Source organism: Oryctolagus cuniculus, chromosome X (genome assembly GCF_051225735.1).
Source record: "Oryctolagus cuniculus isolate XC-2025 breed Fujian yellow rabbit chromosome X, ASM5122573v1, whole genome shotgun sequence".
NCBI classification, from domain to species: Eukaryota; Metazoa; Chordata; class Mammalia; order Lagomorpha; family Leporidae; genus Oryctolagus; species Oryctolagus cuniculus.
The window spans coordinates 51,550,478-51,563,459 of record NC_142888.1 but is presented as its reverse complement, the minus strand read 5'-3'; the positions used below and the strand labels follow the sequence as shown (position 1 = coordinate 51,563,459).

General features: G+C 48.7%; 1 protein-coding gene across 3 annotated transcripts in view; it reads right to left on the bottom strand.

Annotated features, from left to right (window-relative positions):
• The window catches only part of NHSL2 (NHS like 2), a 304,501-nt gene extending 291,733 nt beyond the window's left edge, over nucleotides 1–12,768 (bottom strand). The window contains exon 1 of one of the 3 annotated variants that reach the window (XM_051827210.3): nucleotides 12,251–12,768. In XM_051827210.3, the coding sequence (XP_051683170.1) occupies nucleotides 12,251–12,530 (280 nt within the window). In that variant the 5' untranslated portion in view covers nucleotides 12,531–12,768. The remainder of the gene's footprint in view (nucleotides 1–12,250) is intronic. The other 2 variants (XM_051827212.3, XM_051827213.3) reach the window with 2 other exon arrangements.
• Nucleotides 12,769–12,982: the final 214 nt, after the last annotated feature.

Sequence of the window (12,982 nt, the reverse complement as noted above, 5' to 3'; positions counted from 1 at the left end):
TGCCATCGGATCAGCGCGGTGCGCCGCCATTGGAGGGTGAACCAATGGCAAAGGAAGACCTTTCTCTCTGTCTCTCTCTCTCACTATCCACTCTGCCTGTCAAAAAAAAAAAAAAGCACACTATAAAACTTGGTATTATGATTTCTTTCAATGCATATATCCACAATCCCATTTTTATCACTTGCTTTAGTCTAAGCTTGAATTAGCATAGCTCATATTCATTGTCTTCAGGTATATTATAATTTGTAAATGATCATGTGAGAAAACTAGTTGGGAAGCCCTGGACTGGCCTCTTCTGGTTTTGACTGTCTATAATATAACAGGGGCTCTTCATGGGCTATATGGGAATCTTTAAAAATACTAGTTCCTGGGCCTTAGTCCCCAGAAATTCTGGTTTTATTGGTATGGAGTGAGGTCATAGTGGCAATAATTTTTAGAAGTTCTCTAGATGATTAGGATTTGCAACAGGATCTATATAATTTTAGGCCTAAATTAAAAAATGAAAAATGCAATCAGACAAGTAGTGTGAAGGATTCTACCCGGGGCGATAACTAAATTGGCTGGTGGTCTGGGCACTGGATAGTCTCTGCCAAGGTGTGCCCATGACCTTGAGGCTGCCTGGCTGCAAGTTTAGGGTTTACCTGCTCCGTATCCACACTGCTAAGAGTTAGGCCCATTGGACCCTCCAGCAAGCTGCTCAATACGGCAGCAAAACATCCTTAGAGATTTCTTTACCCTTAAATTAGTCTGGTCCTATAAATCTGGAGAGCCCAGTCAGAATCAGGAGGGGAAGAAGACAGAGAATCTGCAAGACACTTGTGCAAGAGCTCTACCTGAAGGCAGGGCACACTGCCTGGCCAGTTGGTCCATACCCGTGCTCTGCTGTTTCATTAAAATCCCTCCTTGATATCCCAGCCTGGCAAATTCCGTGGTCAACCAGGACCACATATTCTCTGTGACAATAAACATCTCGTAGCTGCCAGGACTCTCAGTGGTGCCCCAGCTTCGGTTCCCAAGAATGTTTTCCCTGATGGCTGGCTAGGCAGTGAACAGATGTCAGTGGGGCAGAATGAAGGCAGGAGTCAATTCAGGAAAATCCTTGGGTGGGGAGAGCTGAGCTGACAGCCTCAACAGCTAGATGCGGCTCCTCCTTGGGCACACAAGCATTCTCTCCATGTTCTGGGAAAGGGAAGAATGGCTGCAATTCAGAGCTGTCTGGAAAACATTCTTATTATAACTTCATCTGGACCGTAGTCCCATCCAGGGATTCCAAGAGCTTCAGGGAACTTCATCTGCTTAGTTAGTATTTAGTGGTGGTGTGTGTGATTGTGACATATGTGCCAGGCATTTCACACCCATTATTTTGGATCCTGACAACAGCCCTCTGAACTGGGTAGTGTTAACCGCATGGTACAGATGAGGAACTGTGGCTAAGACACAGGAGGCAGCTAGGAAGTGCTGGGCAAGTGGGATTTGAACCTGCAGCTGCTGAATCCAAATCCTGAGATTCTTTTCCTTAACATGCCACCATTGTTTGTTCCATTTATTAAAAGTAACATATGATCATTTGGGAAAGTTTGAAAAACACAGAGAAGTATGAGGGGAAAGAAAATCCCATTCCCATAATTACTTCACCCACTCTGGGATAACCATTGTTAACATTTTGGCATACACTCCTCTGGTTTCTTTATCATGTGTGTGTCTGTGTGTATGCTTTTGGGGGGACAACATTATACGTGCAATTTTATACTCTGGCTTTTCACTTAGCATTTAGTTTTGTATATCCTCGTGTATTTGATTGCAGCATGGTTTTTCATAACTGTGTACTATTCTATCACATAGACTAAACAAAATTTGTATAACCAGTCCCCTATTACTGTTTTCATTTGTCCAGGTAATAACAAACACCCAAAAAACACAGTGAGGATCCTTGTACATTTCTCCCCTACAATATCTGATTATTTCTTTAGCATAAGGTCCTGGATACAGAACTGCTGGCTCAAAAGACACACACAGTAAATAACAACAAGGCCAGTACACTGCTAACAATTCTGAGATACTGTCTCATCTAAAGACAAAAAGAACCCTTGAAGATGTTACTGTAAGGAGACCTCAGTCACCTCAGGGCCTCTAGTCAGGGGTTGGAGAAAGTATAATCTGAGCTTAGAATTTTTCAGATACAAAGGATTAGACTATAAGTTGTCCGGCAGGCAATTACACTGTTCTTAGAAGCAGATGATTCCTGTTGAAATAAAAAGAGCTGATCCATTTTTAAAACTCATCTCTTCTGGGGCCGGCGCTGTGGCACAGCAGGTTAACGTCCTGGTCTGAAGCGCTGGCATCCCATATGGGTGCCGGTTCGAGTCCCGGCTGCTCCACTTCCGATGCAGCTCTCTGCTATGGCCTGGGAAAGCAGTAGAACATGGCCCAAGTCCTTGGGCCCCTGCACCTACGTGGGAGACCCAAAGGAAGCTCCTGCCTCCTGGCTTTGGATCGGTGCAGCTCCGGCCATTGCAGCCAACTGGGGAGTGAGCTGTGAGATGGAAGACCCTCCCCCTCCCTGCCTCTCCTCTCTCTGTGTAACTCTGACCTCTGACTTTCAAATAAATAAATAAATCTTTAAAAAAAAATCTCATCTCTTCTTTGAGTCCAGTTTCCAAAGAAAATATAGGTTTCTGATTTTTCTCCTGGATGAATTACAGATCACCTGAAGAATCTATGATATTTAGAAAGAATAATAGCGAAAGATACAGTCAAACTTCAAACGTCTGAACAGGCCTCTGACCTCACTGTTAAGACCTCAGTTGGTACACTCACATCCCATATCCGAGCGCCTGGTTGGAGTCCCAGCTCTGGCTCCTGATTCCAGCTCCCTAGTAATGTGCATCCTTGGAGGCAGGAATGATGGTCCAAGAAAATGGGTTCTTGCCACCCACATGAGAGACCTGAATTGAGTTCTTGGTTCATGGTTTCAACTGGGACTTTGTGAACTTTTGGGGAGTGAACCAGCAGATGGGTTCTTGTTCTCTCTCTCAAACAAAAAAATTTTAATTCCATTCTACAAATACTTTTTAAAGAACACCTCAAGTATCCCCACTCACAGACAAGCAGGGATATGAATAACATATTTATTTCTGGAGTGCAACTGGATACATGCAACCAGGGGCACAGGGGAAGGTAGGCTTTTGTTTTCTTTCTCCCTCTTTCTCACTCTGGTTTGGAGTTCCTCCTGTTCTGGCCTTCCTAGGAGGTCCCAGGACCTCCGTCTGTAAAGCAGAGAGGGACTGAGGTTGCCCAGGTCTCACTATCTGAGGATAATAAAGCTTTGAATGTGAAATCCACAGTTAACATTCCAAGTTCATTTTAACCATGCACTTTTACCTCCCTAAGACTCTCCAGTCACAAAAAGGATGTGAGAGGACCACTACTCCCCACGCCTTCACTGCGGTGCTTGTTCTGAGTCAGGAGGTACTGCGTGCCCTCTCCTCTTGAATCACTCGCAGTTGCTTCCTCCCCCACACTAGCTCACTCATATATCTAGGGCCTTGCACAGACTACTTCCTGAGCCAGGAATTCTCTCCCCCGCCTTCTCCAACTGGCCGGCTCCAGATCATTCTTCATAAATCAGACATCACATCCTCCTGGAAGCTTCTTCCAGCCTCTGTGCTAAGTCAGGTGCACCTCCTCTGCCTTCTCCTGAGATACAGGCTGGTCTCCACTGCACCAGGATTCACTGCTGTCCCAACTGGAGTGCGGGCCTGCATTCTATGTCCCCTCCATATTCCCAGAAACAAGCAGAGGGTCAGGCCCAGGGTTAAGGCTCAAGAAATGTGTGATGACTAGAGAGAAGGAAGGAAGGAATTCAATTTAACTGGCATTTACTAGGCGTCTATTAAGGGCCAAGCACTGTTTTAGGAGCTGGAGATACAACAACAGAAATGGATAAAGATGCCAGCCTCAAGGAGCTTACATTTATTGAGGGAGAGGAAGGGAGGGAGGGAAGGAAGGCGGGAAGGAGGGAGAGGCGCCTGCTTGCTCAGCCTTCCCACACTGACTGACTGATACCTATTGGTGTGCTGCACCACCAAACCCACTGCCTCTTTCAGAGTCCTTGCTGCCAGCTACGTGTACAAACACTCTTCCAACAGACCTCCTATTTGTAGTATTACTAAAGCAGCCTTTTCTATTAAAATACTGCCATCAAAACTTCAAGGAAGCCGTGTTCTGTGTGAAATCATGGAATTCTACAGAGTAGGAAAGAGCTGCTAGCTTGAATCAGTAAGGCTGAGCCAGTGGCTCCTGACTGAGGGTACAAGGCTCTACAGGATGATGGAATTATCTATCGCAAGAAGCCCAAGAGTTTGCAGACCCTTCAGGCATTTCCAATCTATTGAATAAGTACTACCCTTCTTGTGTGAGTAGATGAGGTTATCATGATTAAAACCACAAGTTCAGGGCTGGCATTGTGGCACAGTAGGTTAAGCTGACATTTTCGATGCTGGCATCCCCTATCAGTACTGGTTCAAGACCCAGCTGCTCCACTTCTCATCCAGCTCCCTGCTAATGTGCCTTGAAAGTTAGTGGGGGATGGCCCAAGTGCTTAGGCCCCTGCCACTCATCCAGGAGACCATGGTAGAGTTCCTGGCTCCCAGCCTCTGCCTGGCCCAGCCTTGTGGCTATTTGGAGAGTGAACCTGTGGGTAAAAGATATCACCCCTGCCGTTTTTCCACTTTTCAAATAAACAAATCCTTTTTGGAAAAATACCTACAAATTCATGTAAAAGCATTTCACACTAGCATTCTGCCATTGTGTGGTTCTGGTTATCTGCTCTCTTCCACCTACAGACGCCCAAAGCATCATGTGTGATGTGGTTGGACATGCATGGATGGCATCCACTCCTGCAGATTGGGAGCCCTTCAGGGTACAGATGGAGTTTTATTTACTTCTGTGTTTCTAGCACCCACCCTCAAGGGATAGGGCAGGGCCCAAAGTTGTGCGTACTCTTCAAGACACAAAATCATAATGTGAGGAAAAGGTGATTTGTGGCCTTGAGAAAGTACACAGTAAAAAAGCCACTGAGATTGTTAAGCTACTTAAGCATTGAAGGATAAGAAATCCATAACTTTGGCCGGTGCCGTGGCTCACTAGGCTAATCCTGCGCCTAGCGGCGCTGGCACACCGGGTTCTAGTCCCGGTCGGGGCGCCGGATTCTGTCCCGGTTGCCCCTCTTCCAGGCCAGCTCTCTGCTGTGGCCCGGGAGTGCAGTGGAGGATGGCCCAAGTGCTTGGGCCCTGCACCCCATGAGAGACCAGGATAAGTACCTGGCTCCTGCCATCGGACCAGCGCGGTGCACCCGCCACAGCACGCCGGCCGCGGCCATTGGAGGGTGAACCAATGGCAAAGGAAGACCTTTCTCTCTCTCTCTCTCACTGTCCACTCTGCCTGTCAAAAAAAAAAAAAAAAGAAAGAAAAAGAAATCCATAACTTTTATGCTAAATGCAGTTTGGGTAATAATTTTCTAATTCCCCTAAGATTTTAATAAAAGTGTCTTTTGAAATGCCAACAAGGCTCTACTATAATAACAGAAAACAGTCAGGATATGGGTGTATGGGGAGTACTGTCTACAGTTAGTTTGAAAACTACAAGGGAGAAGAGTAGATAGAAAGGCAACAGGACAATCAGGAGTGAACCATCCCAATTGAAAGGAGAACTTTAGAGGAGACTGTTAGGGTCACCGGCTAACCACGCCTTCCCCCTCAAAGATATTTTTAGGGGCCGGTTCTGTGGTGTAGTGGGTAAAGCTGCCGCCTGCAGTGCCGGCATCCTATATGGGTGCCAGTTCAAGTCCTGGCTGCCCCACTTCCGATCCAGCTCTCTGCTATGGCCTGGGAAAGCAGTAGAACATGGCCCAAGTGCTTGGGCCCCTGTGCCTGCGTGAGAGACCTGGAAGAAGCTCCTGGCTCCTGGCTTCCATTTGGCCCAGCTGCGGCCACTGTGGCCATCTGGGGAGTGAATCAATGGATGAAAGATCCCCTCCCCCCTGCCTCTCTATAACTCTGACCTTCAAATAAATAAAGATTATTTATTTGAAAGGAGGAACAATAAAGAGGGAGAAACACACACACACACACAGAGAGAGAGAGAGAGAGAGAGAAAGAGAATCATCCCTCCACCCTCTGTTTCACTCCCCAAGTACCCACAATAGTCAGAGCCACCTCAGGCCAAAGCCAGAAACTCCATCCAATTCTCCTACGTGGATGGCAGAGGCCTAAGTTCTTCAGCCATCATCTGCTGCTTCCCAGGCACATTAATAGGGAGCTAGATTGGAAGCAGAGGTGGGAGTCGATTCTAAGCACTCCAGTATATGATGGAGTATCCCAATAGGCGGCTTAATTCACTGCACTACAATGACTGCCCCCTGTAGATCACTTTCCAGAGAAATTTTCCACTTAAATCTTTTTAAAAAATATTTTATTTATTCATTTATTTGACAGGCAGAGTGAAGAGATGGAGGGGTAGACACACACACACACACACAGAGAGAGAGAGAGAGAGAGAGAGAGAGAGAGAGATCTTCCATCTGCTGGTTCATTCCCAAATGGCCTCAACAGCCAGGGCTGGGCCAGGCCAATGCCAGGAAAATGGAACTCCATTTTCTACTGCCCTCCCAGGTGCATTAGCAGAGAGCTGGATCAGAAGCAGAGTATCTGGGACTGGACCTGGCACTCCAAATTGGGATGCTGGTGTCACAAGCTGTGGCTTAACAGGCTGAGCCACAGTGCCAGTGCCTCCACACAAATATTTTCAAAGCAAACTATGGTTTGTTGTCACGAGGAAGCCTGTTGCCTCACGCCTATTCTCTATACCATGCAATGCTGATCTTTCTTCCTCCTGTCTAGTTGCAGCTTACCCCCAGTTGCAAATACAGAATCCAGAGGAGGGCCAGTTCTTTAAAGCATCCATCAGTTTCCCTACAGTGGCTGGAGTCATTCCTCAGCCTGGATCAGCTACAATAAAAGCCAGGGCAGTGACGATCAACAAATGACTGACTTTGAACTTAAAATCACGGCACAGGGCAGAATGCTGGCTTGGATGTCAGGAAGGCTGATACTATGGCTCCCTAAACTCATGTGAACCTTTAATCCCCAAAGTCATAGGCTGATGGCACTAAAAGGATGGAAGCATGATTAAATTATGATAGTTTGGAAGTAGGCCTGGTGGAAGGTCCTTAGGTCATTGGGGGCGTGCCCTTGGAAGGTAGTTCTTCCAAGAGGATTTGTTATGAAAGCTTGAGAGTCAAGCCTGGTGGCTCTCTCTGCTTCCTGGCTTGTCATGTGATCCTTCCTGCACCTGCACTCCACCACTTGCACCCTGATCAGATGCCAAACTAATGGAGCTGCGCTATCTTGGACTGTGAACATCCAAAACCATGAACCAAAATAAACCTCGTTCCTCCATCAGTAATTTATTTTAGGTGTTTCATTGTAGTAATGAAAAGCTGACTAGTATATCTGACTCCTAGGCCAAGGCTTCTGCCATTGACCTGCTATGTGACCTGACTAGTGCCACACTCCCAAACAGGAGATTAAATGCATGTTTAGGCCACCAATAACAGGAGTATAAAAGACAGTGAAAGAGAGAAAGAATCTAGTAAGAAGTGATTTTAATTTCAACATATATGTGAACTTTGAGTCATCTGAAACAAGTAAGTTTTCATCTGAAGGTTTTCTATCACTTTTATTTGGATTTTCATACAAGGAGGCACTAAAATCTTTCCTGTACTTGGGGCAACTGAAGGTCTTGATTGAGCTGAGTGCTTTGGGACTTTGGGACACCTTTCTGGGTCTTGGTTGTCAAGTGTTTAATGACTGAATTTTGGTGCTACTCCAGTGTTACATGGACTCCATTCAAACCAGAGAGGTATAAGAACAGCTAATACAAATACAGCACTCGTCTCCTGAAACCCAATCAATTTAATCAAAGTCAAAATTGAACCCAGGAACCATAATTTGAATGTTCTCCTATAAATCTCCTATTCTGACATCCTGATGCTTTTATCACTTTAGTTGTTCCAGTGTCTAAAAAAGGGAGAAGATTAAATTTCTTGTTCTTAAAGTGGAGGAAATTCTAGCGGACATTTTGGTATCCAAATTTCCAGGGAAGATGTTTTTGACACATGGAAATACCATAAAACAGACCAAGAATTTCATGGTATTTAAAAAGGAAATTGTAAGCAAGGGGAAAAAATAAAACAGGTTTGTTCCCCCTCCCCACTCTGTCAACTCACTGTTCGGAGGGACCCTGGAGATGACAGGTAAGACAGAAAAAGTGATCTCCAGCAGTGTCTGTTCCAAGCTCCCAAAGTTCTCCACTCACCCTGACTCCACTCAGCTCAAGAGGCTATCTCCCTACCTCATGAACAAGACGGGTCAGATTCAGTGTCTGTAACACCTCATCTGAGGGCAAACCAACTGCCATCTAGAGGTGCAGTTTTCATTTTTTCTCCTGTGTATAAATTTACAACAGTCTGGCCTTGCACTAGAATTATGACTTAAACATAAATAAACCAGCTGTCTTTTCTGATTTGGAGTCAGGGCTACCACAAAATTGGAAAATAAAGAGGCAGGAGTTTTACATAAAGATGAAGACAGTTTTCATCATGGACCCAACTGACTGTTTCCAAGCCAAAATAACTGCAAGAAGCAACAGAGCTTCTTTGCCACAGCAAGTTCATTGACTAGTGTAACGTGATAGTTCCACAGTGCTATTAAACACACCTAGGGTTATCCATTGCATCAGTGACTTCCTTGGTTCACAAAGGAGATATTACAGCCTTAGGGTGATGGCTTGATTGCTTTTGTAATTATCATCCAAGCACCTACAAACATTAAATAGATCTACAAGGGACAAGTTGGAAAGCTGGGATTGATTCAGCAGATGGCAGCAGGCATGGTGCTATTTCCCACTGGCTTTCACGGTACCATTCTTGAGATGACAAGCACAGAGTACAGGCCCAGATGCAATAAAACAGGTCACATTCAAAGCCAGATGTGAGGAAAAACTCAACTTATAAGGCAGGAGCATGCATGGGGTATTGCAACTGCTACAGATTCACAACCAGAAGGGCCTGGTGCAGTCCTATAGAGTGCACACACTTTTTTCCAACCCCATCCCCCACGGTACACCAATTACAAGAGTTTCTAGGACAGTCTCAAAGGGGTTCAAGTTACCAAGGAACAGCCTTCAGTGTGTGTGTGCGTGGAGGGATGTTGCCAAGCAACCAGACCAGCCCATTCCCACCTCTATAACCTTGAAGATGGTGGAGACATGACCTGTGATTGTGTGGAGAAGCACCCTGAACTCCTTTAGTATCCACTTTCTCCTCCCCTTTTTCTCTCCTCTCCTCTCCCTGTCTTCCCACTGCTGCTTCCCAAGGCCCTCCCTGCCAAGTCTGCAGGCTTTGGGCTAGTCTGACTTGCCGCTATTCAGTCCATTGGTGGCAGTCAAGCTGTCCCTGTGGGGAGTCTACAAGTTGCTTGCCTGTCAGTTGTCACTCACTCTGGTTATGCTGCTTCTAAACCTTCCTCCCTCTTTCCCAGGTTTCTCTTGCACCTGTGGTCAAAAGAAATAGGCGGAGAAAGTTTTGGGGGGATGTTGAGCTACTTGGAGGATACAGAGGATCAAAGCTGACCAGGAGTGCTGCCTTTCAGCACATAGTCAGTAAGGGAGTGTGAGTGCCGGCGGGGGTGGGGGAGGGTGGCAGGGGGAAGCTACAGGGAAGAAAAAAAGGGAAAAGCCTGCCAATGTCTGTTTGTTTATGGTCAAAATCTAATATTCAGCTTGCCAAACACCTTGTTGAAGTTCATGCCTGAGCAACAAGCAGGTGGCCAGATGGTACGCTGATTAAGCTTCCCAATTCTCTTTGCATTTGGCACTTAGGCTTGACCATTGCTGAGAAGGTCTAATTTAAGTGCTTTGCAATCACAGCTCCTAAAGGGAAAAGTGTGCATTGGGAAACTCAAGGGGAGTCCAGGATAAGGCATGACATTAGACCAAAAAATGGAAAATCAGACATTTCCACCAACTTACAGAACGAGGCTTTGTTCTGTTTATGCAGCAGTCCTCTGGGTGCCTCTGAGCTGAGCAACAAGTCCATCTTTAAAGGCAAGTCATCACACCAAAGACGAGAGATGGCTACTTTTCAGGCTCTTGCAAATTTACAAAAAGCCAAACCTTTGGCAAGTTATCTTAAAAACTGCTCCCTTCCTGGGGTGGGTCTTTAATGCAGTGGTAAGATGCCCTTGTCTCTTATAGAGTACCCAGGTTCACAACCTGACTCCAGCTTCCTCTAATGCAGACCCTGGGAGACAATGCTAATCGCTCACATAATTAGGTTCCCGTCACCCACACGGGAAACCTGGAGTGAGTTCCTGGCTCCAGCTTTGGCCCCTGGCCTGGCCCTGCCACTGAAGATTTCCAAGGAGCAACCTCTCTTTGCCTCTCAAATAAAGAATTGTGGTTTTTTTTTATAAGAATTGCTCCCATCCTTTAAAATGTACCCGTTGTATAAAGCCAACTCATTCTAGCCCAGCAGATCACCAGGAAGGGTTAGGTCCCAAGATGACTTGGTGAGGCTATGCCTTCCCTCCCATGGAAAGGGCTTGCTGATTCCATGGACAGAAAGGTACCAGTGGGAAAGCAGAGCCTCCTGCCTGTCCTTAACTTACCCTGCTGAACTCAGTAGGTGGTTCTCCGCAAGCTGTGTGGGGATTTTCAAAACTACACCCTAAGCTGACTTATCACATTTCTTTTGGACTAATCCTGGTAATCAGATGGACTACAGCAAAAACAAAAATAACAACAACCAAAACCAGTGACCTTCTTATCCCTTTGTTAACTGAGAACTAACCAGACCTAGGGTTCCAGCTTTCTAGGTCCCCTGCCTTGCTGAGGCTTCTAATCCCATGCCTCCATTCCATCTGGCTCTCATCTGGGTCTTCCACCTTTTGCCACAGAGCTCAGTTCATTTTTCCTCACCAGTGACCTCTACCATCTACCCCAGAGGTCAGAACCTTTAATAAAGGGGGGTACCAGGGCCTCTGACTCCTGTCCTTCTGAAAGCCGGGGAGATGGACTGCGGTCTGCAATGGACAGGAGCTGACCCAGGCAATTCTTTCCCAAGGTAGCTGGAGGTTTGCACACAAAAGTCAGCCAGTAGCCATCTCATGCCTCCATCTGAGACTTTCTAGCCACACTGCTCGCCCTCTTCCCGAACTTTCTGGAGATGTCTATTGGCCCTGGCACTTGGCATACCCCAGCTGCCTTCAGTACTTCCAACACGCTTGCTTTCAACTAAAGTCCCACACTGTAAGGACACATTGCATTTCCACGAAAAGAATCCCCCATTCAAAGTGTTGGGATCTAAAGAAGTGAACAAGAAGGGCTTGCCTTGCCCACCTACCCTCCCACAGGTCCTGCGTACTCAGCGAGGGCACCAGTGGGATAAGCATGGCTGATTCCCTAAGCGAATGCACGCCAGGAAATTCGTGACAGTTCCTTTAAATGGTTCACTCCAGCAACTCTGTGCAGCCGAACCCTAGCGGTAGGGGGTCAGCGAACCCAGAGCAGTCTCCCCTCCCCCGCTCCTGTCCTTTCCCCAGAGCGGGGCCCCGAACGAGTCTGGAGAAGCGGGAGGGAGGGCACTCAGCCTCCTCCGAGTGTGCGCCGCGATCACGGTCCAGCGCGAAGTTGCACAGGTTTAAAGCCAGTAGGCACCGCCACCCAGCTCCCATGGACGCATGCGGAGGTGGCGGTCGGCTCGGGCGCGCTTTCCAAAGTGGTAGAGGTCCTAGACCCGAGCAAAGACACTAGTGGCGCGGCCTTTTGGTTTCCGACGCCGCTGTTAAGGGGACGCCTAGGGTCTCGGGCGGCGCCGAAACCCTCCAGGACTCAGAGGGTCCCTCTTCCTCCCCCAAACCTGCAGGAGGAGGCCTCTCCTCCCCAGGGCCAGGAGCTTCGAGGGTATAGGGCCACTCAGGACGAAGGGACCAAGTCCAGGAGCAGGAAGTTCCAGCGGTTGAGCGGGGGGAGGGGGTTCAGGGAAACGGGATCCCCTTACTCAGGGAGTGGAGGGGAGGGAAAAAGAGGGGCGGAGAGAGGCGGGGAGGGGGTGGGCGCAGAGCTGGGCTACTGCTGGCGCCCCCAGAGGTGGGGTCGACGCGCGGCCGTGAACCGCCCGGGCACGGTTTACCTAGCTCTTCTTCGTCGTCCTCCGGGCCAAGCAGGCGGCAGGGAAGGCGGCGACGGAGACGCACGGTCCGCCGGTACAAGCTGTCGGTGCGGCACCCCAGGGCCAGCAGGTGCCCCTCGAGGTCCTCGAGCAGAGCCAGCGAGTGGCCACAGAGGTCGGCGAGCTGCCGGAGCAGGCTGAGCGCGGCCAGGTGGCTCACGTCGCGCAGTTCCGCCAGCGGCTGCGGCGGGTTGCGCGGGCACAGGCGTTGGGGCACCACCGTGCGCCTGTAGAACGGCATCCCGGGCGCGGACGCCGGCGCGGGGAAGCAGCCTGGCCGCACGACCCGCGTGCCCGGAGCGGCGCCCCTGGCCAGAGCGCCCCTGAGGGGCGGCCCCAAGCTCCGGGTGTAGCAGGCCCCTGGGCGTGAGCCGGCGAGCGGGCGGGCGCCAAAGACGCCGGGCCGGTGGGCGGGCTGACGGGTTCCCAGCCTAGAGCGCCGGCTCCCCCCGGGGCTGTACACTCGCCGGAGCCACCAGTCCCTCTGACTCTGGCTTGCCGGGCTCCTCCTCCTCCTCCCCGCCTCTCTCCTCCTCCCTCGCTCTGCTACTTCGGGATCCCCCCACCCACCTTTTTTTTTTTTTCTTTTGCGGTCAGAGATTCGCAGATTAACGCTTGATCCGGGAGAGGAGGGAAAGGGAAGTAGGAGTAAAAAAGAGCGAGCTGGAGCGTGAAAGAAGAAATGTCTGCGTG